The following is a 27583-nucleotide window of genomic DNA, read 5'->3' on the forward strand; positions in this document are numbered from 1 at the left end:
CCTATGGTCTTTCTCAACTTTCACCTTCATAGTTTTAGGAAAGACAGTGACATTATTTACAATGTATTTATTGTAAAGTAAATTGTATTAATATCGTAGATTTTATTGTAAATATTAATATTGTAAAATAATATTGCAAATACAATACATTCTATTATTTACAATACAATGACATTGTATTATTATGATGCTCTCACTTTAAAGATTCATTTATTCTTAGACCTTAGTGCTTGCACTAATATAACTTCAAGCACTTCTAATGCAACAGTTTTACCAGCAAAATATTTCTCATTTTGGATCTTTGTGGCTAACACTTAAACATTGTTTGCCAGAAGTAAAGACTTCTGTTTTAATTTACAAAGAGATCAGTTTGCAAAGACACTACTTGCTAGAATTGTTGCAGTTCTGGAACTTTTTCTCTACGTAAGAGGTAAAATGGCTTACTACATAATAAAAAATAAATAAAGTAAAACTCTTAAAATATTTTTCTTTTAATGGGAGGGACTGTTTGTTTGTAAAGAAGTGTATATAAATACAAAATTTAGAAAGCTGAAGACATACTAAGTAATGTTTCCTTACTGGTCACTGTAGTAATTAACCAGATAAAAGTCCATTCTCATTTCAGCAGCTTCTGATGGCATTGCATAATACCATTTAATCTGGAATCCAAAAACTCATTTATGTGCAATCAGACCACCACAATTTCACCATGAGGCTTAATATATCAAATAGATAATCAACAGAAAAGTCAGGGGAAAAAGATCCTGCAAGTCTATAATTAGCTGTGGTATTCTATGAAATGTGCTCCTAAGAGCTGTCAAGCCTAAGAAAAGGAGAGGCCTTGTCCTCAGTCAAGTTACTGAACTCAGGTGAAGACCAATTCCACAAATTCTTTCCAAATCAGTAGGTTTTCTGCATGTATTTGTCTCCAGAACACTTGTCCTCCAATACAGTTACATGGGCAGAACATTTGTAAATTACAAGTTATATGAAGTACCCTAAGAAAGAAGCACACAGAAATGCAGAATGGGGTTTTTATTTATGAAATCTATAGCAAGTCTTCCCAGAGATTTACATCTATGTTCTACACAAACATAATGTAGTTCTTTCAAGTTTCTCAGCGAACCATTTTCTGTCAGGATATCTACAACAGAAAAAAAGTTCACCTCTAGTGCCCAAACCAAAGCACAGCACTACAGCACCACTAAAAAATTATGGCTCGTGTCTCACTATAAGATTTATGTGTTACACATCAACATACCTTTCTTTTTTAATATCAGATGGTTAAGAATGCCATGCCTTTTTGTTAACTTGCTATTTATCCTATTAATTACATACACCTATACTGAAAGAAAACTGACAATTTAAACTGCATTTTTCCTTGACACTCTATGACCCCCAAAACATTGTCTTCCTACTCCTGACCTTGTTCTCCATCTGTGGTGCATTCAGGGACTACAGAGCTTGCCACTGCAAAAGCCATTTCAGAAAGTTTACAAGCTCCAAACACTGACTGCAAGAGCATTAGCACATCTAGCTGAAAGTCTGTTCAATCTGGTTATGAAAAGTCATCTGGATTATCTCACCAAAAATAGCTCAAATGAATCCAGCAGTAGGAAAACATGCTGGATTGTCTCCTGCAGCAATAGCTTATGTTTGAGGAATACACTTTGTGGGAATCTGGTGTTGTAAGGGGGTCTGGGCTGCTTGTTGCCTACATTGAACTTCAGACACAACGCTAAGAAGTAAGGGAATGATCTCTCCTCCCCCTTTGCATTTCAAGATCTTTTGGGAAGACAGGAAATCTCACCTTCCCATCAGTCTTTATTCTGACACCACCTCTCACCCCCTGCTACTTATCACCTCTGTGCTCACTTTTGTCCCATCCCTCAGTTCCCTTCGATACCCACAGGACACAGGGTTCACCTCTGCTACAGGGAGGCCGTGCTGGGAAGCCTGACCAAGCAGCAGTTGTCTACAGTTACAACCACAGATCTCCAAAACCCAAATATACCCCATAAATTAGGGCTGGCAGACAGATCCTGGCTTTGAGCCAGCTTTGTAAGGAAAGGTGCACAGCCCACTTTAGATATTTTTGTGGGGTGCAGGCCACGAAACGAGGGAAGTCGTAGACAGCCAAGAGATGGAAATACTTTGGCTCTATCTGTTATTAAAAACACGTTTCTTGCTTTTGGTCTTCTCTGCTCACCAGCAGAACTGTTTTTTGGCTTCCAACTTGTTACCTGTCAATTGTATTAGTTCACTTGCATCTTCAGAGCTGCAAAGGACTTAAATCCCAGTCATTTAGTACTCTGGCTGCTATAACCAAGTTTAGGAGAGAACTGCATGTCTCTTAAACACAGTAAAAATTCTTCCAGGGGAAAAAAAATGTGAAGACCTATCTAGTATTGGGAAACCTTTTAAGTATTAAGGTCAATTTTTAGGTGTATTTCTAAGATTGAAATATGATCCCAGCAGTTTATTAGATCTACTGCAATGAAAAAAATAAAGACAAAAGCAAGTTAGTTGATTCAGGCTCCAGGGATCCTGTTCAGGATTTAAGTCCCTTTTATTGTGCCAGGGTGGGCAAAGCATTAGAGTCACTCAAGTTACACTCAGGTTTCCTGGCTTGGGGTTTGCTTTGGTTGGTTTCAACCCAAGTTCATGCCCTTTTTTTGCCCCAAAGTGCCAACCTTGTTCTGGCCTGAATTCAGAGATGAGCTGTAAACATGAGCTGGTTAAGGAAGTACTGTTCATTTTGGATGAGCAGGCTTTGGGCTGGGGGAGGGTTAGACTTCACAAAGCATTATCTTTAGACAGATATATTCTGTGTGACACTCAGAATGGGCATTTTGGCTACCACTATGTGTCTGGCAAAACTAAAGAAAAAAGGCACTTGTTAGAGCTCAGAACAAGATGTTACAAGATTTTAAGATCACTCCAATGTTTGACTAATATACAGCACAACAGAGAATACTTATTTTGATATGTATATGTGTGTCAATATATAGATAGACTTATATATAAATATATAAATCAGATTTAAGTGCTTCCCATTTATCGCAGTGGAAAAGCCAAAGCAAGGCATATTTCTTCAACCTGGGGAAGGAAGCTCTTGGGCTTCTCCCAAACACTAATCATACAATAATTCAAAGTGAATGAAAAAGAAAAAAAACCACAGCAAAGGCTGGTGCTGATGGTGATGCATCACTACCAGATACAAAGGACTGCTCCCCCCTGTTAGAAGAGGTGGGAGATGCAATAATTGCAGAAGTGAAAGCTGACCCCTGCACCCCAGAAGTCCCTACCCCATGTAGATCACAGAGGGGTTTGTTTTAGGTCACATGGAGGTTCCCCAAGGGATGCACATTTATAAGGTTGTAGAAAATAAGCCCCAAAAAAAAGTCAGCATTTTGTAACTTTTCCTTGCTCTGTCACACCTGAAGTAGGGCTAAGCTTTCCACATTTTAAATTACACTGGATGATTACATCTGGCAGGAAAGGTGGTAAAACCAGGTTAAGATGTGGTGGTAGGCATGGCTGTAGGTGTTCTGTACAACAGGTTATCAGCTAGAAATTAGTAGGATTAATCACTGGACAGATGCCACTACAACACACAACAGCTGCTTCCTCAGGGGAGTGCAAGTACATTAATTATCTACAGATGTAAGATCTACAGAAATCTAAATGCTAGATGGCACAGAGTAAAGGTTTTAGAAGGCATTTTTGCTAATCAGTGGTATTTTCTGCACTACAGCAAGAGCAGATGTTAGTATGACTTCAGAAGTCAGTGCCTGCCTTCGCCCTCCAACCCCTCCACAAAAAAACCCCAAACAAACAAAACAACTAATAGTCAACCTAGGCCATTTTTTTCCTCATTTTTTGCTCATTTAATTTTCTCACAAACTGCCTTTCTGCTGAGGTAAGAGTTACTCATATCTGCTGGTAAATGCATAGCACATGAGGTACATGACACACCAAAGCTAATACACTACCAGAGTCAACAGCAGGTCAGCTTCTGCCTTCATTTCAGGCAAATCTTACAAATACTTAAATTAGGATATTTTTTTTTTTACAGATATGCATCACTAAACTATCCACATAAAGGTTTTTAAAAAGAAAGAGCAGGATATTACCAGACTTTGCCAGTGTAGGAGATCCAGGTGGAGAAAGGTTTATGCTAGGCGACAGGTAAAGATAATTTCTGTTCACTCCAGCATTGAAATCAAAAGGTGATTTGTAATCCTCATACAGATCCATGCCAGAAAATTCAGAGTGTGCAGCCACCCTCTTCTTCCACCAAAGCATTCATCTTCACTTTCTGAGGCAACCCAGACAGCAGGATTCGGAAACCCTTCATTTCTTCACATGACATTTTCTGTACCTCCTCATAAAATTCAGCTCTCTTACTCCTCTGTTAGATTTGATAGAGCTGTCTGGCAAGTGATTTCTTAGCCATCTTGTAGCTGCTGCTGTTTACATGGCACAAAGTTAAGATCCTGTAAATTTATAACTGGGGCTGGACTTAAACAAACCCTTCCTTTAACAAACATTCACAGCTCACCATTTCGTGGTTTCTGGAAGAGCCTTGGTCCTCTGCAGAACTGCATCAAGATTTTTCAACCATTTAAATAAAAAAAGGTCAGCTGACTGCAGCTACACCAGGATATCCTTAAGCTTCTAGGACACAAAAGGATTACTAGCCATAATCTATCCTATACACCATCTGTGTAGGACTTTTTCCTCTGATTAATGGAAAATTCTGCGTATGTTAACTATTTCTCCAGCTGTTTGGACCAGTGCAAAAACCAGTAGCCAGAACCCAATCCCTGCTGCCCAGGTACCACACTGTAGAGTGGGCTTAGGATTTAAGAAAGCAGAACACCTAGTTTATTTATGAAAGGATGATGTGCATTATAATTTTTGCCCAGAGAGCTAAACATACCGGGGCATAAGGGTGGGTTTTGTTGGGGGTTTTTTAATTTAATAAAACAAAACAAAACCAGGTTTTTGAAGTGCTAGTGCTCAGTGCTATGTCATTGGTGCTTCAGAGAGAGTCATCTAGAGCAGTGAGTTATGCCAGGAATCATGGCATAACTGGAATGCATGGACCTTATGAAATGTTTAGGATTTATGTTTTGACACGTATACCACGAAGAAAGACCAACTTACGTCAGCCACCTGACTTAGCTCTGGGGGTTTTAAGACCTAGCTGTGGGAAGCAGAAGTGTTTCTTACCTAAGAGACACACTCAGCACAGTTCCTCCACGGTCAGCTTCTTTCACTGAAAAAACAAGCTCTCTGCCACTGTAAACCATCTTTACAGCTGAGCTGTAAACTCACACACCAACATCACACTTTCACCTGGGCTCTTCACTGCAGCCTGCACCCAGAGGAGCTTAATCAAATGGAAGTTAATCTTTCCCACCACCATAAGAATGATGCTTAAAGACAAAGCTGCTCAGATACATACACCACCTTCTGCATAAATCTGTAAAAAAGTGAAGGAGCATTGCAGCAAACCCAAGTCAAGCCTGGACAATGTATTCCCTGGGGACAGCAGAAAAGAGCGTACTGAAGTTTTAATTTTCCCTTTCCACTGCATTCAGGGGGTGGAGGAACAGACCTTCCAGCTAATTAAAGAGCAGTTCCTTTGGACTGTAAGACCTACATTGGTTTCTGGTGCAGACTACCTGCAGGCTCTTAACAATGAGTATGCTGAAACACAGATCTCTGCTATTTTCCAGACCCACTTAACAGTGGAAAATAAAGTGTCTCTCTGCAGTTCTGACACGTGGCTGTGGCCATCAGCCAGAAACACCGTGAAGTTCACCTGACAAAGGTCAAAGCTTTCGTCACAGACTCTAAAGCATCCAGAGGGTGCAGGGAACTGTAACATGGCTACAGCAATAATATGCTCTCTATCAGCTAAGCACCAACAGGAATAGCAGCTTTCTCCCTCCTGTAACTTCAGACAAGGGCTGCAACTGTACCAAGGCTCAGGCAGGAGTTGCACTGACTGGATTAGAATGACAAGTGACCAGATGTGGCACACTGGAAGAGCTGGGTGTTTTCTACCACCACTCTCCCAACACAGAAAAAGGAAATAAAGAGGAGGCTACCGCCTAGGACTTTTTCCCAACCCCAGAGTCATTCCATGTAACACTGATAGCACAACAACCAAAGGCTATTACAGGAAAAGAACCCCTTAGGAAGATGTGTTTATCTCTGCTGACGATCAGGAATACCATTTCCTGGCCAAGGGCACTTACTGGAGTGAACACTTTATTATCTTATCATTTACAGGAAACTCCCTCCAGTAAATTATGCCCCATATCCATCCAAAAATCCAATGCTCTTCCCGCATATTTACTGTGTAACAGTTAGCTTTATGGTCCTAGAAACACCTGCAGTCAGCCTAAGGCCTTGCCTTGCATCACCACAGATGGAAGTGTGCACGGGCCAAGATCTTCAAACCTTCAGTGTAGGCAGAGACAAGTAGATTGTTCTAATCCCTCACTATCACATACATTAAGGGCTTTGCAGAGTTACAAAACTGAGCCTCCATGTGAGAGGCTGATTTCTGCTTTTTGCCCTGGCTTATATGCACAGCCTAAGCACAAGCCCAGAAGTCACCCGATACAATTCTTTAGCTTTTATAACTACTGTCCTAAGGTCATTGCTATGAGAGGGGCTGTACAAGCACTCCCTGTTTCAAACTTCCCTCTTTGCTCAGATTAGTGCATCTTGTTATGTGGCTTAAAGTAGCTGTGCATGCTCGAGGATCTTTTTCCTTTGCCCTGCATAGCAAATTCAATTGCTTCAAATATACCTTGGTTGTTACTGCAGTTATCCACTGCAAACCAGTACCTGAAGAGATCTTGAAGCCTAAGGACACACCTGGTCCAGAGACGAAGTGCAGTGAGGTTTTTTTCATTATGCAAGAGATTAAAACTCAAGATTTTGCTGTTCCAGAACAAGTATTCATTCATCCTTAACAAGTCAGGATAACCAAAAGTCTGGAACTGAAGTCATCTCTACCATTTTAGAAGCTGAAGTCTCCGGGACTGGCGTGAAGGAAGGCAACTTCTATCAAGGATGCTTGAACCAATTATCAGCAAGTTCAACTGAATGTCACAGAGCAGCTCAGGAAGGCTCAACAAGCCTCAGCAAGGCATTACCGTCACAACTCCTACCATTAATCACATTGTAATCTCCTCTGTTAAGGTTAGATGAGTGTGCTTAAAGCTTTTCCAGGTAACTATTCAGCATCAACAGTCAGCACAGTTGGTGCACAGATGGGAGGGAACTTCCTACACAGCTAGAAAAGCTTTTAAGTTTGAACAAACACTGTTAACCAGATATTTGCCTGCCTTGTCTCAGGCATGGTTCTTTCTACAGATACCACCTGCTACATAGGTCTGCAGCTGACACCTTAGCCCAAGGAGCTAGCAGCAATGTAAGTAAGATAAAATAGTATTAAGGTTTTTCTTTCTTGTGGGTAACTAAGCAAGGGAAAAATGTCAAGATAGCCTTGCAGTGAAGCTCCTTTTCCCACTTTTAGATCTAGCAGAACATTAGTTTGCTTATACATGAAAAAGGTATGGCCTCCTTTCCCTAAAGAACCCCAACCCAGCTCAAGTACGACTGAGTACTACCTCTGGGCTTTGAAGAACCTAAAGAGTATTCATCAGTAGTGTTTCAGACAAAGAGTTAAATCCAAAAGGGAAAGGCTACCACTAATGCCTTGGGATTGGAGGAATACTCTAGGACAAGAGGCTGCCCCAGGACAAGAGCCAAACAATATCTTGGATAAATCTTCCTAAATAAGCAATCCACAAGAAGATCTGTGCCTAATCAGAGTTCTGCTGTTCCACAGGCATCTTCACTATCTTGGAGGCCCTGCATTTGTCTCCTGTTTGAGCAAAGAGATGCCAAACTTGTGCACCACAGCCCATACTTTTCGGAAGCCTACCATGCTTCCCAGCACTTAATTCAGCAAGCAAAAGAGGGGAAGACAAGGGGAAGAGCTTGTGGACAAAGACAGGGTTGAGTTGCTTGCTATTTTGGGGACATAGCAAAAAGATTCAGCCTTACTTCAAGGTTGATTGTTAATATTCAACTGCCTGCTCAGCCTATACCTGGTTTGAATTAGCATCTTCTGCAGTCTGCTAGCAGGCAAGGCTGACTGAAGGTCTTCGAGTAACTGCAGCTGGGGTAAAGACTTCCAGCCCCATCTTTCCCAGATAAATCTCAATCAGGCAGCAGCAGTCAGGGCTTCTCTTCCTACTCCAGCTGAGTTTTATAGGCCATAAGCCATTTTAAGAGCTATAAAGCTACTTAACCATCTTAAGCCAATCTAAGTTCTGAAGCATCAGTATGATCTTCAAAGCCTTACCAGTTTACAGACAAGTAAAGCCTTTCAGCATCTGATCCAAGGCCTTAAAACTGAATTAAGAAAGATGCTGTTAAGCAATACAGCAGAAGCCCAAACACTAAGCAAGCCTTCAATGAGTACATTTTTGCTCCTATTTCCAAGTCTTGCTCTCTCTTCTCCCTCTCATAGAAGATACCTCTCTCAGACCCTAAGATTTGTACATTACATGAACAGGGCTGCACAGTTATATCAGTTGCTGAAGACTATGAATGCAGCTTCTGCAGCCTTCAGTAATGGTCAGAAGACTGGCTTAAGGGTTCAGGCATTTGCTGCCTTTTAGCAAAGTCCAACTCACCGCTACTCCCAGGTTAATCTCATTACTTCAGCCTCCTCCCATGTGCTTTCTCTGGACTACCTCTCCCTGATGCAACAGCACTGCCCAGTATGGTTCTACCTATACAAATAACACTTTCTGAAGACTAAATGCTGCCTTCACTTATCATATTAAAAAAGAAGAAAAGAAAAAAACAACCAAGCAAACAAACAAACAAAATCAAAAGCAAACAAAAAACCCCACAAACCTCAGAAAAGACCTCTTACAATTATCAGTATTCTCCCAAGATGTATCAACCTGCAACACACTTTTGAGGATTATGGGGTTGCTAGTATTGTTCTTAAACCCAAGTTTCAGCCCACAGCATTTCAGACAGCTGATATATTGTCTTAAGTGAAGGCAACAGTTCTCTACTCCCCCCAATCCAATTACAAACTCAAATTAATTTCCTGACATCTTGTGAGGGAGTAGATCCACACTCTTATGTTTTGCCACAAGAAAAGCAGATACTACAGTAAGACTGTTAACCCATTCATATCAGACAGGAGTCTCTGTATTTGCACAGGTTTTCCACTATCTTTTGAAGGTACTGCTCCAGCCCTAGCAAGTTTTGTGGGGTTTTTTTGGCAGAAATCCCTGATTTACAGCAGAATTTTCTGTCTCAAACCCTGGTCAAAAACAGCCACAATTGTCTGCTCCAGCAATAACAAGTGAAAAGCATTTCCACCATGAAAATCTATGGGAAAAGGACAGAGCAGTCAGCAATCAAGTAGGGCATTGCATTGACTTTGGAGAAGTCAGGCCAAACTCTGAAAATACAAAGGAACATTTCCAAGTGAGATTAACAGAGTCAAAACACTGTCAGGTAGATTCTAAAGGAATATATTTAGTTCTTTGGCTTTAGCTGCTTATCTCAGTTATGCTGCCATTCTCTGGGGACACTGATCCCTGGTAAGAGACTAAACTTGTCAAAATTGCTGTAGAAAAAGTGCTAAGCTGCAGCCAGATGACAGTTCAAAAAGATTAGGAAGAAAAGGCTGTACTACAGGATTGTTTTAAACAAAGTTTTAGTATGTAACCCTGCAATCAAATTAAAAGCCTTACTTGAGTGAGCTTGGAGCAACTCCCAATCTTCCTCATAAGACAGATCTGTCCTTTTGCACTCTTAAAGCCAATCTCCCTCTTCCAACACTGTGCTCCAGAGCTTCCATTCCTGAAAAGGAGTTCCAGAAAAGCCCACCAGTCTCACTCCACAGTATCAGGTCCCACCAAGAAAATGATACTGAACTTTTAAGAACAAAGCAGATTTGATTAAATATCTGAATCACATACTCTGATATCTGAAAAGATAATCACCAAAACAAGCACCATCTGTAATCTTAGCAATACCATAATAATACCAACAAACACTGTTCAGTGCTTAAGGTACACACCAGCTCTCACCGCATAATTATCAAGTTTGTGCCTGGAACAATTTGATGCAAGCAATGGCACTTGAGAAGCACCTCAGAAAATCCCTCTGGACATGGTCCTGAGCAAGCAGCTTTAGGTGGCTCTGCCCGAGCAGGGGAAGTTGGACCTGATGACCTCCAGGAGTCACCTCAATCATTCTGTGGTTTAGAAAATGGCTAAACACAGTTCCAAGCTGCTCACCCACATACTCCAAGGTCTGCAACCCTGGAGAGGCCACCCAGGAACAAGAGGAGTTCTTGGTGCCCTGCCCCACAGGAGCTCTGTGGCCACCCTTTCATCCTGTGCAGTAGATTGGCAAATACCTGCCTGCTGATAAAAGTTCTATTTTCTCCTATACTTTCTAAACTGAAGTATGGACCAGAGGCTTCACAGAAAATATGACACTTCCACACAGCTCCCCAGTGTCCAGGAGTGTTATGCCAGCTGAAAAGTCAGGCAAGAGCCCTTACAGAATTAGACTCTGCAGGACAACATAGCTGACCAGTCCAGTTGGGCCAGATTCTGGGGAACAGTCCTGTGCTTACCTGAAAGGGACTTACTTACATTTCATTCACAAGAGGAATGAGCAAGCAACTCTGCGGGCCTGACATGTGATTCTAGACCTTTAAAACACAAGAAGCTCTTAGCAAATCTGTTTTAGAAAGTCATCCACTTCTCCTTGAACCCCCTTTCCCCAGAAAGGAAGTGAATGCATGTCTGCAGCAGGAAGAGCTCATTCTTGTATACAAAGAAAAACATGAAGGAGACAAATGAGCTGGCAGTGTCCCTATAGTGTCCCTGTCTCTCCTTTTAAGATTTAATCTATAGATTAAACAGAACCCAGGGAAACCAGATTGAAATTAGGTCTTTCAATTCCCCTCTCAGAATCCTCCATTTATTCTTCATCCACTCCAGAGCAGCATCCTTCATTCCTCCAGCAACTTTCCTTTGCGCATGCTTTCAGGTTCTCCTAGCAAAGTTCCTCAGTCCAGACAAAAGCTGGCAGAAAAGCTTCCAGACATGGTTCAGCTACGTATGTTAGCTTGCCCTTCAAAAGCACTCAGCCACTTCTGTGTTCAAGATACAGTAGTTATTAAGGTTGTCATACAAATTGCCCCAAAACAGAGTACAAGAATCTGCAGGTGGACTACCATAAACGATGCACAGACTACCAGCTGGAATGAAATTTGTTAGAAGCACTGCTAAGAGTATCACTAGAAGACAACTAAGTATGGAAAGCTCCAGTTTGTGAAAACAGCCTTCTCCTATTCACATAACTGCACTCCAAGTATCCCTAACACTAATGAAGAAAACAGGGCTAGCTGGCTGTGCTCTCCTCTAAGATCCCACCCAATTTCTAAATGCAGGCAGTGTTCAAATACCTCCACTCCTGGCAATCTCACTGCAGATTTGATGGGACTTAATGGAAACATCATTTTGACTTCTGTTGTTACTCATACACACACTGCTCCATGACTGCCTTCACATGAAACTCTGGCAGCCAACTTCTGGGGGGTTGTTTGGATAACTTACTTTGTCTTCTATGTTTTCTGCCTGATCCCCTCACTGGGTTACACTGCCCTCCTGCAGGCTCACAGCATTAGACAGCTTAAAACAGACTCTAACAATATACCAGAAGTCAAGTGAAGGTACTTGATGCTAGCCTGGAGCTGCTTTAGTAAGCTATAAAAGTGAGAAAAAGCCTGAGCCTCTAACTTGTGCTTTTTGTCTTCAAACCCAGCTTTAAGCTTACTGCAGACTGGGAGAGAATTACACCCTTCCAAGAAATGCATATTAAAATGTGGAAATTAATTTGAACATTTACAGCTGCACCTAGCTGTACACACTCTAACCAGAGGTAGCTACACCAAAGTGCCAGGGACATCAGTTTGTGCCCTCTCGGGAGGCACAAACCTGTCCAATTTCTCAAGTCTCACTGCTCTTTGCAGTCACATCATGTTCTTAAAAACTGCAAAGCTGTAAAACTGTACAATTTTTTTGCCAGAACTACCACACACAAATTACTGGTTGCACAGTGAAGCTGCACTTCTGCTGTAGTCTGGCACCTTATTAAGTTAAGCTTAATAAGATAAGCTTTTTGCTCAATAATTCAACCACCAGGTTGATTCTCTCTTCCCTTCTCAGGCCTTGACTAAGCAAGTTTAAGAGTTAGACAGGTGCTGTCTAACAAATATATAACACAACCTATAGTTTCTCCAATGCAAGCAACTGCAAGTAGCAAGCTGTGTAGAAGTGGCAGTAACATTTTTGCTCTTGGCTTACCTGAGAACACAGACTGCCATGAAACAGTAAAACCTCATCTTGGCAGCAGTAGAAATGCACTGGCACAATAAATATGCAATCATATATGCCCCAGAAAACTCTCAGATCTTAAGAACAAGCTCCTGATCCCCCTTTCCCAATGGGACCAAATCATCTTAGTCTAGTAGTGGCTTTTTTTTCCACAAACCCTTCAGAGAACCATGAGGCACATAAAAACTGACAACAGCCACTGAGCCAGTTCCATAGCTTATACAAGCAGATGAGCCCATGACAAAGGTAAGCTCATATTATTCATCTACATCTCTCATCCACCTCAGAATTTTGGTGAGCTCACCCAAGCTTAAGAAAATGAGACCTAACACAAGGACTAATGGCACCACCAGATTCTGGAATGAAGTACCCTTGCACACAGATGCAGCATCTCACTGTTACTGGGTTTATCTCATTTTAAATAAGTTGTGTTGCTTTCTCTGCAGCATCAAACAATATACACCAAGTATTCCTTTACAGTCCACCATTTTACCATCCACCCACTCTAAGTCTCCTACTCCAGAGAGAGTTGGGCTGCTACTTGCCTGTATCACTTCCCACCATACCCACCTGGGAAGCATTAATTCCTGCAGTGCTTCCAAGCTGATCTGAAGCAGTGGCTGCTGCTCCCAAAGGGAACTTGGACCACATTCTGCCAGAGCTGCAAAATGGTCACATTCAAAATGTGGGGCCTGGATTTCTCTGCACTGCTCTTAATCTCATTTAAGAGACAAGGGGGAGAATGCTGCAGCTAAACAATCCAGTGAACCAGCAGTAATTCACTAATAATCCAACTGCACTGACTGGCTTCTTTGTTTCTAATACAATGCAGAAAATGCATTACCTTTAAAGTATTACTATAAAGTGTTATTAAAGTATTATGACCACTGAAGTTCCCATTATATTAATAAGTATTCTGATATTTTAGCTGATTGATATGTCCTTGAATTACTTTTAATGCTGCTCAAAACGAGTAAATCCTGTTAAGAGACATTTGTTCCTACTCTTAAGTCAGAATAGGACAGTAGTCTACAGGGATACTGCTGTCACACAAATCAACAGGCAGACACAAAACACTTCATCATTCCAAAACTGGAGTAAGGTAAAGAAAAGGGTCAAGAAATTTTGTCCAGATATTATTCCCCACAAGGAAATAAAAGTTCTCAAGGATTTCCAGACCCTAGAAAAATTTGAGTATACCCCCTCCCATCAGATCAGACTTTGGACACAAGACATCACTTTTAGTCTCTGGGTGACATGATAAGCAATCTATATTTGATTTTTTACAACCTTCCCAGGCTCAGATCAGGGAAGTACTTCTCTCTGCTTATAACATTATTAATCTCTCAAGATTTCCAAGCAGTATTAATATATATATATGTGTGATCTAGTTGTGCCCCAGTCCATTCCACACAAACCTAAGTTTTCCTAAATATCAGCATGCTTGGATAACCTGATCATAGAATAGAATCACACAATGGTTTGGGTTAGAAGGGACCATAAATACCACTTAGTTCCAACCCCTCTGCATGGGCAGGGACACCATCTACTAGACCAGGTTGCTCAAAGTCCCATCCAACCTGACCTTGAACACTTCCAGGGAGGGGGCAGCCACAACTTCCCTGTTCCAGTCTCACTATCCTCACAGTGAAGAATTTCTTCCTGATGCCTAACCTAAAGCTATCCTCTTTCAGCTCAAAACCATTACCTCTCATCCTATCACTACATGCCCTTTTACAAAGTCCCTCTCTAGCTTTCTTTCTCAGGTCTCCTCCAGGTACTGGAAGGCCACTCCAAGGCCCTTTTTCTTACAGCTACGGATCTCAATCCATTCTCCTTCCAGCCTGTAATTGTGCTTGGGACTGCCCCAACCCATGTGCAGGACCTTACACTTGGCCTTGCTGAACTCCATCTCCAGGCTCCTCACTCAAATTTCACTGACAAGTAAGAAGAGCAAGTTAAACCATGTAGTGAAGTATATGAGAGTGGACAAAACCGGAAAGACTAGTTAGTCTAGTCTAATATCTAGATTAACACAAAGTTGAGCAGACATATTCCCTGATTCTGCTACAACTGACTTGATGGAAGCAACAGGATGAAGTGCAGTGGATTTGAAGGATGTGTATTGAAGGACATTGGGCTTCAGCTCTAAAGAGTTGGGAGAGGAAGAAAGGAGGAGGATTTTGTTTTATGGTTTTTGGTTGTTTGTTTTGGTTTATTGTTTTATTTTTTTAAAAAGCATAGTTCCACTACTTTTAATGTACAGTTGGTTCAGAACACACTCCTTTCCTCCAGTTGTCTCTTCACGGTATTTGACCTGGAACTGAAGGTCACTGCAAGCCCTAAGAATAAAGCTTTGCACTGCTAAGTCTTGGTTTAGCATTGTTCCCTGTTGCACAAGCTAACCCATCACACATTTCACAACTGTAAACAAATAAACCCACATATATTTGTAGCCACTCTAAGTAATGGTCATGCCCTAAACTGAATTTAATGGATCAGTTCTGTCTAACAGATTGGCCTGATAAACTTTCCAAACTTAATGCTTAAGTATTGGTCCAGCTGATATCCACCAGGTTACTGTTACATTTCATCAGGTTTGGCACATCATAGCTTGGCCATCAGCACAGAAACCCCCCCGAATACTTCAGGACTTAAACACCTATTAATGCAATTCCCAGTTTTTAGTTCTGCATGGCCATATAAAAACTTAATCAGGATACTGAAGAGGGGAAAGTCCAAGCACTGACTTGCACACTGCTTGTTTCCAGTTTTAAATCCCCAACTGTGCACTTTAGTTAGGGAGCTGTGACATGGCATTATTATTATTAAGGTGTCATCACACCCCTCAGAAATGCTGCTGCCACCAACCTGAATGAAGGGGAAACAAAACTTCTCCAGTGACATTGCCTTGGAACAGGCAGACTACTGTAGCTATTTTACTTGATTCCTGCTTTGCTCTCAATTTATCAGTTCTCCCCCACAAAGGGCTTAATAAGTCTACTCAACTCCTCTTGATGACACACAGAGTTCTCCCTTTGACTTCTATATCCCTCTTCCCATTCCATATTTCCACTTTCTCAGAAGATGCTTCTTGAGTAGGAAGAGACCTTTCTGTGATTCGCCACGGTGAAGTTTGCTCTTGAATTGTAAATAAGAAGCATATTAGAGACTCCACATAGCAGTGTGCTAGAACAGAATGAAAGCTGACTGAATTTATTCCAGTAAAGGTCTCCCTTTTGCTGTGTACTCCCAAAGCACATCCTTACCAGCGCAGGAAGCACTCAGACTCCTCTGCAGATTCCACTGACACTTGCTTTCCTTCTTATACAATCTACAAAAAACTTTTCACACCAAAAAACCTGCTCAGTGACAGGCATGCAAGCCAACCAAAACCATCCAGCTTCAGCTGTTAATTCCAACACACTTGCAACTATTTAGAAATATGCAGAAACTAACTCTCCCTGCTCATCACTGCTCTTGTCAACCATAGCAGTCATGTTTGTTCATCTGCAATCCACAGAGAAAGCTATCAGAGGAGGATGCCTCTAATGCTCCTTAAGGGTAGCATAAGCTTCCCAATTAGACTAAGTAAGGTGCCAACATGTTTTCAAGCAAGGCATAAACCCAGAAAGGACCATTCTTTAGACTGATCTTCAGTCCTGGCAAAGCGCAGGGTCATCAAGGTCAGTATACAAAGCTCAAGGTCTCAAATTCAGAAGACAGAGACAGGTCTCACTTGCTGTACCTCAGGTTTTGCTAGAAGCATGCTAAGAAATGCAAATGTATTTTAGAAAAGACTAATATTTAAGAATGATTCCTAGAAACAGTACTTTAAATGGTAGCAGCAACTGTTTATTCCTTTCTCAAAAATCTTCAAATAAGGAGGCTTAAAGTGTGTGTCCAGAACACACTTTTAGTGCAGTTAAGGATTGATTTCTAGGAGAAAACAACAATAAATCTTCCAAATTACTGCATTTAAATCATAAAACAGAAGTAGTCTGATAGAAGATGCAGTAGAGTTTCTGGCATTTAATCTATGTAAATTAAAGGCCAGCTTCTGTGGAGCACAGGATCACACACACATCCTTACCTTGGGTTTGGGGTGTGTGTCCCCAGCCCAAGACTGGGGATGAGGTCCCCATGCACCCTGGAGCAGGAGCTGGTGGGTAGGGTAGCATGAAGGGGCCCAAACACAGCCTGAGATGTGGGAGAAGTGGGGAGCAGGACCAATATTGTGCTCAGCCTTACTCAGTAAGAAGATGAGAAATGAGCAGCTGCTTGTTGGGAACAGCACAACCCCCCCTTGCCATTTCAGACACATCACTCTACTTTCTTCAGATATCCAGACAGTTATCCCTTTGGGATCCTTCGGCTTCCTGGTCCTTCAGGTAGCTCTGGAGGTGGTGACAGGCCACATGGCAATGCTCTAGATAAAGCAGGTGGATGCATCCACACCACATCCCTCGCTTGAGGGCACTAAATTTGCATGGCACCTGAAAAGTCTGCCTAGGCAGTGGACACAAAAGATTGTCACAACCCAGAGGACTAGAAAACAATACAAATACCTGCCAGGCAGGTGCCAGAGCAATCCTGGGAGAAGAGAAAGACAAGACTTCAGTGCAGGTCTATCCTTTTTCTCAAGACCAAATCCCCACTAAAAAAAAAACATTTTAACAATAAAATAAAAAACCTTTTGGATCACAGTGTTGCAAGTGGCTTTTTAAGGAGATGAAACACACAGTGTGAATGGTGCTTCTAAGAGCTCATGACTCAAATCAAAGCACACTGCAGTAAAACAGCTTGTTTCTCCTCTCTGCCAAGACAGTGACATCCAGCAACAGGAAAGTCAGTATCTATATAAGGTTCCTTCCCCCCACCCACACACTAGTCTGATACTCCCAATGCTCCTCATCCCTAAACACCTCAGATGCTCAGCAAGTCTCTCCAGGGACCTCTGAGCCCAATCTGAGTGGTGCTATGGAAACAGCCTGCAGCAGCCTGTGATCCTCTCCTGAGGACTGGAGCCTGTCTGTCTTCAGGCATAAAACTAAGCTTTGCAAAGAGTAATCAAAACTCACAAAAGAGTCAGTAGCTTAGTTAAAAATGGTGAATGATTTGGGGGCTTCTGCTCTGCCTTCAGCCTGCTCCTGGAGATCCCAGAGATGCAGGCAAAACACTTGAGCTGTGCTGAAGGAACTGTCTTCTACAGAACAATACTGCAACCAGAGAGCAAAACACACTCCAGTCTGTGTGTGCTGTGCCCATTTCATACCACTGACTCCTCTTTTGGGATGCAAGTGTTGGCTCCTACTTACAGGACAACTTTAAAGATGCCTATGGCCAAGTCCTTGTACAGCTCCATACCTGGGATCCTGTGTGAGAAAAAACAGAACACATCAGGACCCTTGACTGCTCTGCAGAGACTACAGGCAACCAGAAGCTGCAATTTTAGAGAAATGGCCTTCTTCAAAGGCAGCCTTTCCTGCCAGTGGTTGCAGATATCCATTATTATCCAAGTATTCCCAGAGACTGGACTGCTATAGAGCACAACAATGAACATCAGACAGCAATGACTCAAGTGGAAGCACCAAGGAGGTCTTTTAAATTCTGCTATTCTGATCAAAATCAAGACTTTCTAATGCCATGATGTGATACATGTTCAGGTGGAACACAGTCAAAGAGAGAGGAATGAGTAGGGCTGCTTTTTGCTCACCCTAGGACTCCTGCAAGAATTAAAGTGCTTCAGAAAAAAAAAAAGTAAACAAAGCAAAACAGACATGAGCCACATCCCCAGTGCTCACAGCTGAAACACAGTTTTGCCATACTAAAGACCAGCTAAGAAGCATTACCTACAAAGCATCTTTTCAACATTTTTTAATTTTTCCTCATGAACCGAGATGATGCCAAGCACGGGCTCTGATTGCAGTGAAGCACAGGAGAAGGAACAGTCTGAGAACACCAACTCCATCCCAGGTTGCCTCCCTTGGCACATCTCTTCATCGGGCTTAGGGGGCTCTGGTGAAACTCCACTCCCCTCTAGCTGCTACGTAAGGGAAAGCAGCACAGGAAAAACGCTGTTCTGCCCGTCCCACCCCCCCCTCAGCATGCTGCAGCTGCTCACCAGGCTGCTACCCCAGGGGACAGTATTGCCATGGCTAGAAACAGGCCATAAGCTTTGAACCAAGCTTGCAAGGCCTCAGGACTAGAGGCTTGTCAGGCTTGCTCTGTCTGAACGCTTTGATTTGCCTGCAGCTTTGTTTTACTTGGTGCATCTCTGAGAGCAGAGACACAGGATGTGGCAGCCCAGGCATGGTATGATAAGTAATAGGGCACAGGGCTGACACTGGAGACCCCACAGCTGTAAGAAAGTCACCAATTGCCAGTGGAGACCTGCAGCTAGGCAGAACTATTTTAGAGGTAACAGAGCAAAGAAATAATATCTAAAATACAGAAACAGTACTTTAGATAATAGATTTGGATGCTTGCTGAGGAATGAAAGGATGAATAAATGTGTAAAAAGCAAACATAAGCAGAAGGACCCCAGTGGATCCTACAGCGAGAAAGAAACAGCCATCAACATCCTATTCCTTCCAGCAAAGGAGTCAAAATACTGATAGCTTGCTGTAATACCCCTGCCACCACCAAAGTGACACTACCAGCCTCAGAAGGTTGCTAAGTTGGGAAGGACGAGAGTAACACCAGGAAAAGGTGCAGAAACTAAGTGCATACAACATTACTTTTATCATTTTTAAGACTTCATCAGAATAAGTCTTTTTCTGTAAGAAGATTTAAACCAATAAATCTCAAATTAGGCTGTTAAATTTTCTATTACACTAAATTATTTTATTTCTTTTTAATATATACTTATACACACACACAAAGCATGCTTCCTCTTTGTCTATGAGGTTTTTAAGCTCAGCACACATTTGTTGTGCTGCTGGTAGGCAGGAGGGGCAGTTCAGAAGCCTCTCATTCTGAAGTGTGTGTGGCACTCTAGCATGTCCCTAGCGATCTCAGTTCTGCAGAAACCACTGGAGCACCCCAGGCTCGGCCAAGGCAGTGTATACATTTTCTGGAGCACTCCCCTGTCAGCAAGCATCCGAGGATGTTTTTTTGCTCTGCTCTGTGCAATAGCGAAGTCAGCTTGTGAAACAGGAAAGCTGCCTCTTTCAGTGACAGTATCCACACCACAACAGTAGCACTGGCTCCTAGTTAGATAGCATCAATCCAACCCTTTCTGTTCGGGGGCAAGTAACAGTACAATGAGCATTTTTCTGCACAGCAGCATTTGCTTGCAGTCCGTGTACTCTCTGCTGCACTGCCCGCACCCCCAGGGGCAAATGGCTGCAGACTCATCTGAATGAAGGCTGCCACCACTTGTAGCTGCAACAGCAGAAAAATCCATACAGCTGTCTACACCTCTGCCAGAGAAAAGTGATATCATAGCAGGGCTATTAATTTTTTTTTCATATTTGTTATCCTAGCTCTTGGTAGCACTGCCACTATCAACAACACAGCTACACGTTCTTTCAGCTCCCTTGACCAAGGGCAGAGGAGAAGGTGGAGCAAGAGGAAGTGGCCAGAGTGTCACTGAACCTTCAGAAGAGATCCAGAAAGTTATGGGTAGCTGCTCTAATACTACAGCTCCTTCCATGAGAAGGTTTGTGATAGAAATCTCACCCTCCGAGACAAATTTTTTAATGAAAGCTCCCATACACACTCAAATATAAGGAACCTAAAATGCTTGCTACCTTTAACAGGAGAGAAAGCTGTCCCCCTGGAATCTTAATTGAAGCTGACACAGAAAGACAGTTTTGGCTCAACAAGACCATTTCAATTTAGTGCTTAATCTCACATAATGCATGCTTTCCCTTTCAGTCACCCTTTGTTTGACATTTTTTCTGCTTACTCACTGCAGGATATTAAAAGGACAATGGCAAACAACTCCTTTCCTCTATATAGCAAAACTCAAATCAGAAGTGTCAACACAGAGACTCCAGTGGAGGCAACAGCAGGGTCATAGTTATCCTACCTGGAGGTGAGCTTCTTTTAAAAGCATGGAAAAACCCCCACACCCACCAGACACCTGCTGCTGAGTTCAGTAACACTGTTGTTCCTTCCTATTAAACTAAGAATGGAGTTGTTTGGGCATTTTTCTTCTGAGAGCTGGTCAAGAAAACATTTGCTTTCAAGAAGACTCTCTGCACTGTACCTGCTGCCATGGAAACATCACTTTTTGAAGAGATAATGCTAACATCCTCCTTGTCTCTAGTCATGTCCAGCACCCTCAGGAATCAGCAATCCCCAGACTCACTGATTTTACATGGCAAACCTAGTCCCTTCACTTCACACAGGACTCCTCTGTCCTGGCTGAGGTGTTCCCTCCCCCGGAAAATTGTCATGACCCCTTCCTATTAAAGGAGCAGACAGTTGTGAGGGAAGAGGACAAAGCCTACCCGGCTGTCCACAGCCTTTACTACAGGCAGGGCAGCCAAAGCAGCTTTTGGGGTGCCCTCATCCCGCGGAGTCACTGTATGGCAGAAAGCTTCAGAAGCTCCACCAACTGTTTCCCTCGCCAGGCAGCTCCTCCCAGGACTATGCTGAGATCTGGTTCACCAAGCAGAGGCTTGTCAATGTCACCAAGCTTGTCACTCTGCTTGTCACCAAGCAGAGTTAGTCAATGGCTACTGTATTTCTATTTAGCAGCTGCAGAAGACAAGAGAAGTGCACATAGTAGATGGGAGCAAGAAAATTAATACAAATAAGATTTCCAAGGCAGACTAGTGCACTACATGGTTATTGCCAGCCCCTGCAGATGGAAGGTGTCATTCTCTGGAGTCTCCAGGCTCAGCTGAGAGCATCAGTAGTGCTGGTACCCAGGCCAGCTTTAGGAGAGGTGTTAACATATGGCAGCCAACCTCAGCCATAAAAACCAGCTGTTCCCACTTTACCCACAAAGAAATTGGATCAAGCAGAGCACCAGCACAGTTCTTAAACCACAGCTGAGGCACAGGGCTTTGTTTTGAGCCAGCAAGGTCAGAGCGAGCCTCCCAGGCCTGCTGTTGCTTAAACGGGCAATTGCAGTGGGAGAAGGGGAAACCCATGGGCTGCTTTGCAGGGCTTCAAAGTGCAGGAAACTGGAACAAACAGAACATGCAACAGTTTAATGTCACTGGGATTTTAAAAGCCCCGAGCACTTAGAGCTTGGAGGATCAAAGGAAGCAGATCCTTAGCTAAGCTTGCCCTACCCCAAAAGTTCTGAGCTCAGGCTTTACTCGAGCTGGGTGAAGGATTTTCTTGCCTGCATGTGACAGTTGTGGTTGCAGCCAACAGGGACAGAAGATCCATCCACATCACAAACAAGCAAGAGACTCCTTCCACTGCTGGAAGAGTCAGGCAGGCTCCCTCCATCCCCTCTCAAAGCGGGTGCAAGCATGGATGAAGTGTTCAAGTGACCTTCCAATGCCCAACCACCGGAGGGGAAAGGAAGAGGTGACAGTGACCCATCCTCCGGGTGATGCTTGTGCATCAGCTGCTCCAGCCTCCCTCCAACACAGCACACCAATCCCCTGGGCTCCAGCATCTCATTTCAGTTGTGCACTGGCTGAGGGAGGAGAGCAATGCCATTAAATAACTCACATAACGTCACCCTGTCAAGGCAGTACCCTCAGCCTGAGACAGAACAATGAGATTTCCCCCCTTGTTCCAGAGTTTTTCATGCAAGACAGCAGAAGCCTTGCTTCTATTCAAGGGACCTACTGGTGTAACTGTTCTCCTTTCTTTTTCCCTTTCATCTTCATGTCACTGCTACAGACACTCAGTTCAGTGAAATCACTCTTCCTTTGCAGTTCTGACAAGAGCTGTCTGCTCTTATTTACTTAAGAGTGTTTGATTTCATAATTGCATGGTAAGGAAAAAAATTCTTACCTACAGTTACTGCAAGCACCTAGAGATAAAGAAAACAAATAACGCAGTAGAAAAAGGTGCAGCTTCATCCACTAGGACAACTGAGGAAATCTTATACTGCTCCCAGCAACAAGTTCTTTTCTGCACAAAAGGAACATTAAAGTCCATTTTGTCAGGCCCAGAAACCCAAGTGAAGGCTCCAGGAAAAGAAAGCCTGACATACTCTGTCAAGAAATCAGGGGTAGCGTTTTGGGATTCCTGAGTCCCACAAAGGTTTTGAAATACACCATGTTATGTAAGTAAAGAATCAAGACTAAGAGGAATCCCCCAAACACACTGTTGGAGATGTAGTGTTACCAGATGACTGTGCTGAACATCTTCATGAGAGTGTTCAGTAGCATGGTCTCCTCATTCAGAGCACATCAGCATGTTGCTTCTACTGTTGGGGTGGTTTCATCCTTTTTTGTCCAGTGGTGAACCATACCAGCACTAACAGTAACAGTGGCAAGCCACAGAGACTCTTATTGCAAGCAGAAACAGGTACATTATTTTTTGGGTGCAAGAGAAGCCAGAATCTTTGTGAAAACACAACTGCAATTATCAGTCCATTCACTGAGTCCACACAGTGGAAAGCCCAAATTTTTGTTCATGCTGATTTAACACTAAGCAGTAAAAGAAGGGACTCCTCACCTCAGGAGAGTATTATATCCCTTTAGCTTGAGTGAACATTACTGCTTTGGTGCTTGAAATCACAAGCAAGAGACCCTAAACACTTGCAGCCTAAGCTTTCCAAAGCTCTTGGAGCACAGTGAGCACCATGCAGAGCAATACAGCCAGGCCAAATATCCCTTTCCTGAAAACAAAGACACCTCAAGTGAAAAACTACTCAGTGGTTCTAATTCTGCTTATGGTAATCTGATAACCGCTGTTTAAGGACTGCTACCATACCAGACTGCTCAATAGAGAGGGAAGACTTAAACACAGAACACATCTGGAGGATTTGCCTCATCTAGTTTGGCTGAAGTCTTAACTGTAATCTAGATTTTTTTTTCCCCACGCCCTAACTTTCTCTAGCTGAGAAAGCTGTCATTGTAACAATGAAACTGCAACCTCTGACTCACACTTTCAGGCAAATAATTTTCTAGTTAAGGGGGTGAATTCAGGATGTTTAAGCCAGCCCCAGAGACAGGACCTGACAACCTGGATTTTAGCAAAGTAGGTGACTTTCATAATACCACATCATCAAGCACAATGCCCAATGCAAGCACTTCAGTTTGCCAGGGAAATGGGTCTTTGAGGGCTAACTAGCAGGGTATTAGAAGCCATTGACAGAATAGGCACAAGTGTCTTGGCTATACTAGGTTTTCCTGCTGTACCTGCAGGTCTTCACCTCACACAAAAGAGAAAATAGCAAAATCACTTACAAAAATAAGGCAGTGGAAGAAGGTGCTGCACTTTGCACCGTAAAAGTCACATAGGTCATGGTTGATACACTATTCTGATACACAATATGGGGTACAGTACCCTCTTCATAACAGTATTTATGCAAAAAATTAATACAATAGCAAAATAAGCCTCTAGAAAGCATCAACATTGTCACTAAAGTTTTTCAGAAGACCAGAGTATCTTACTTTCCTTTTTCACTAGAAGTTGTTCACAACCCCACAGTTTTAAAATGGTGTTTGTCTTTTAATAGGCTCAAACAAAGAAAGAACTTCAGGACAAATACTGAAATCTTTGTTAATGCTCTTGCAGTTGGAACTGAAATCCTGATCAAACTGACAGTTGCGTTGTTTTCTGGCTGACTGGTTCTGTTTGTCAGTCCCCAACAATAGGGTGTGGGGCTTTGCTTATTTTTTTTTAATTTGTATATACTGGACCTCAAAATGGTTGAAGGAACCGCCCTGAGGAGGTACAGCCCCACCCCAAATTACCTTATCCGAATAAGCCATTGCTACTTGCACAAGCATACTACAGCAGCCTTGGAACACTTAAAAGAGGGCAAAGATAGATCAAGGTTGGTGCCTTAACCAGCTCACCTGGCAGAGGAGAGAGCTTGACTGCCTGGAGCCAAGGGTTACACCCCCCAGCACCCCCTGTGCCTCTCACACTGCTGCCACCACAAGCCCACGCTCCCGACCCTCCCGAGCACACTGAGCGGAATCGGTCCAAGGGCACCGATGCTGAGCTGGGCCGAGCACACTCAGAGTAGGTTGCTGACCCTGGCCTGCATCACCCCCAACAGTGGAAAGCAGGTGGTGCGCAGTTCAGTAACACCATCATGGGATAGACTCCGACTGCCGCCTGGATCAGCAGGATATGTGCATTACACCTTCATGGGAGATGCCCTCAGAGCAAGGCGTCCTGCTCTGCCCGCAGGTCAGCCGCCATCAAGGCACCAACTACGCTCTTGGGCAGCAGTCCCAAGGTTTTATTGTTTTAAATAAACCACAAAGTTTTAAAGAGAGCATTGTAACAGCAGCAGCGGTAAGAGCCTTTCCCGGGCAAAAGGCACACCGGGGAAGCACGGTCGCCTTTCGCAGCCGACGGAGCCACGCAGGCGACCGCCCGGAGGTGCCACCCCCTGGTACCGCTCAGGAGCCATAAGGCAGCTGCCAGCTGCTGGGACAGAGCGAATGAAGAGGGAATAAGCTAACCACTAACAGTGCTGCTTATTCATAAAAAGTTACGCACTGCTAAAAAGGAAGCGCTCTACTTTTACTCCTGGCTCAAACCAGAAAGTTTATTGTCCCCTCCGGGAAGGCCGGGATGTATCGCCTGTGCCCGGGGACTGGTGGCACTCATGGCGGAGCGAGCCCCAGGCTCTGCCGCCCGCCCCGGCCGGCAGCCATCACCCGTCCCCCGGTTCCGCATTTTCTGAGCTGAGGGAGCGGCGGCAGCCGCAGCCTTGCGACAGGCCGGGGGACCCCTCCCGGGATCCAGCGGAGCCACCTCGGCGGGCTCAGTCAGCTCCCACGCCGGCCACGGGAGTTACCTCGCGAGGGGATCCGCCGGGAACGCGGAGGGGGACACAAGGTGCGCCGAGCCTGGCCCGAGGCGGGCTGGGCTGGGCTAGGCAGGTCCGGGTCGGGCGTGCCGCCGGCGGAAGGGCAGCGAGGAGCCGCCGTCCCCCCGCCGCACGGTATCCCGGCCGCACGCCCGCCACCGCCACCCGCCGCACGGGGCCGCCGAGGGGGGGGGCCGAGGTGCGAAGGCAGCGCCCGCCCCCACACCCTACCTTGGTCCCTGGGGGGCTCCATAGCAGCCCCGGCGCCGGTCCCAGCTCTCCTCGCCTCGGCTCAGCAGCAGCCGCCTGCCCCCCCGCTTCCCGCCGGCGGCTGCTTGGCAGCGGAGGCACCGCCCGCGCTCCGGGAGGCGGAGCGGCACCACGTCAGTCAGGGGGTCGCCCCGCCCCGCCCAGGTGAGGCATCCCGGAGAGCCGAGCCCGGCCCGGCCCGGTCACCCTGCTAGAGAGGTATTGCGGACCCCCACCCGATCCCCCGACCCGGCGCTGTTTACGTTTGGAGCGCTGAGGATCTCAGAACCGGCCAGAGGATTTGATGGGGTATGACGTCTTGGCGACGGCAGCGCTTGCAATCCAGTACGAGGAGTCCCAAAGCCGGACCTCGGGGCCGGTGCCGCCACAGCCGCAGTTTCTCCAGCGTGTTGCTGTACCCCCGGCCCAGCCCTGTTCGGTAGGCAGCTTTCCTCGGTGCAGGCAGGAAGGGGCTGTGGAGCCCCAGGGAGAGATGCCCTGGTGGTGCTGCCGAAGCCCCCGTTGTCAGCGATGCTCCCTCCTGCGTATTACGTGTCCGCTTGCAAAGCATGACCCCCCCCCTCAAACGGCACCGCGTTGCAGAAATTAAACTCTGAATTTGTTTTTGGCTTCTGAGGTTTCCCCCGCGAGACTAACTCTAAGACTTTCAGCAGCTGAAAACCACCGGGTGTCCTAGCTGCAAGCTCTACGCTTTCTATTAGAATACTGCTAAGTGCAAAGTTTTCATTTTGGAGTTTGCCCGGCAAGCTGCTTTACCGGGAAGACTACCGGGAATATTGAGCTATCAAGTCGATCTTTTACTCCACCCTTTTCAAAACCCTGGCCGTGACATCTATGGATTCGTTTGTTGGAAAAGATCAATGTTTGTGCAGGGCGAGCAGCAAGGCCTCCACAGCGTGGGGCTGTGTGAAAGGCCAAATTGTCACCAGCCTTCAGCATGCGTGGTCACATGCTGAAACAGAGCACAATAGCGAGCCAGGAGGTGCCAACTCAGGATGCCCTTGCTTTGGATAGCAAACAGCTGCAGCAAATCCAGGTATTTTTCAATCTGTGAAGTAGCTGAGGAATGCCAGCTTTTGGGTGCCCTCCCTTTGGGGTAAAGGAATGCTTGCTTGTATGCTTTAATCAGCATAGCTGCAGCAGGATGTTGTTGCAACAGCGCTGTAAAAACAGCAAGCAGGTCTGAATATTTCCCTGCATGTTTATACCTTGTTTTATCTCCTAGCACAGAAATTAATTTGCTCAAATATACAAGTCTCACCACAAGCTCAAGCCACATATCTCAATTATGTTTTATGAGGGTTTCAAAAAATAAACTCAAATGGATGTCTGAGAAGGTATTCCTGCTTTTTTTTAAGGAAAAAAATTATAGCTTTTTTTCCCCCCACAGTACTCCATTTGAAGTCCCAAGCTTTCCCACTGAGTAGCTGATATGTGATACATGATCTGTAATCACAGTGATAGAATATCAACAGCATTAAAATTTGCCTCCCTTTGCAGCTACTTCCCACTAGCAGCAGCCTTGGGAGCCCTAAAATGCCTGTCAGGAACCAACTTGCAGAGCAGTGAAGCTGTCAGCATCTCACTACTTCTTTTAGGGTCAGGGATAATTCACCAGCACATCCCAAAAAGCAAGAGATAGTGATCAGTATCTGGAGACCTGATTCAGTATTCTCTGCCAGTGCAACTCCCACCAGCCCAGGTGAGTCCGTGGCACTGCCCTGACTTGGTCATCACCCACCCTGCTGAGGAATGCCATGTTCAGTACAGGTGTAGCCTTAATGTGTACAACCTTGCACCAGTTTTGCTGAACTCAGTAAGTTTATTAATCCCCACATCCCAGTTCCCTTACACACACTGTAGTTGTTTCCCCAACAGTTCTGTCTCACCCAGAGTGGTAATGGGGCAACTTGTGGGATCA

General features: G+C 44.4%; 1 protein-coding gene across 3 annotated transcripts in view; it reads right to left on the reverse strand.

Annotated features, from left to right (window-relative positions):
• Positions 1–25735, reverse strand: part of TPD52 (tumor protein D52) — a 39618-nt gene extending 13883 nt beyond the window's left edge. For 2 of the 3 annotated variants that reach the window (XM_008493514.2, XM_030445266.1), the window contains exon 1: positions 4137–4606. In XM_008493514.2, the coding sequence (XP_008491736.1) occupies positions 4137–4308 (172 nt within the window). In that variant the 5' untranslated portion in view covers positions 4309–4606. Of the gene's footprint in view, positions 1–4136; positions 4607–25623 lie in introns of those variants that run through there. The other variant, XM_030445265.1, reaches the window with a different exon arrangement.
• Positions 25736–27583: the final 1848 nt, after the last annotated feature.

The sequence above is a fragment of the Calypte anna genome, chromosome 2 (assembly GCF_003957555.1).
Source record: "Calypte anna isolate BGI_N300 chromosome 2, bCalAnn1_v1.p, whole genome shotgun sequence".
Classification (NCBI taxonomy): domain Eukaryota; kingdom Metazoa; phylum Chordata; class Aves; order Apodiformes; family Trochilidae; genus Calypte; species Calypte anna.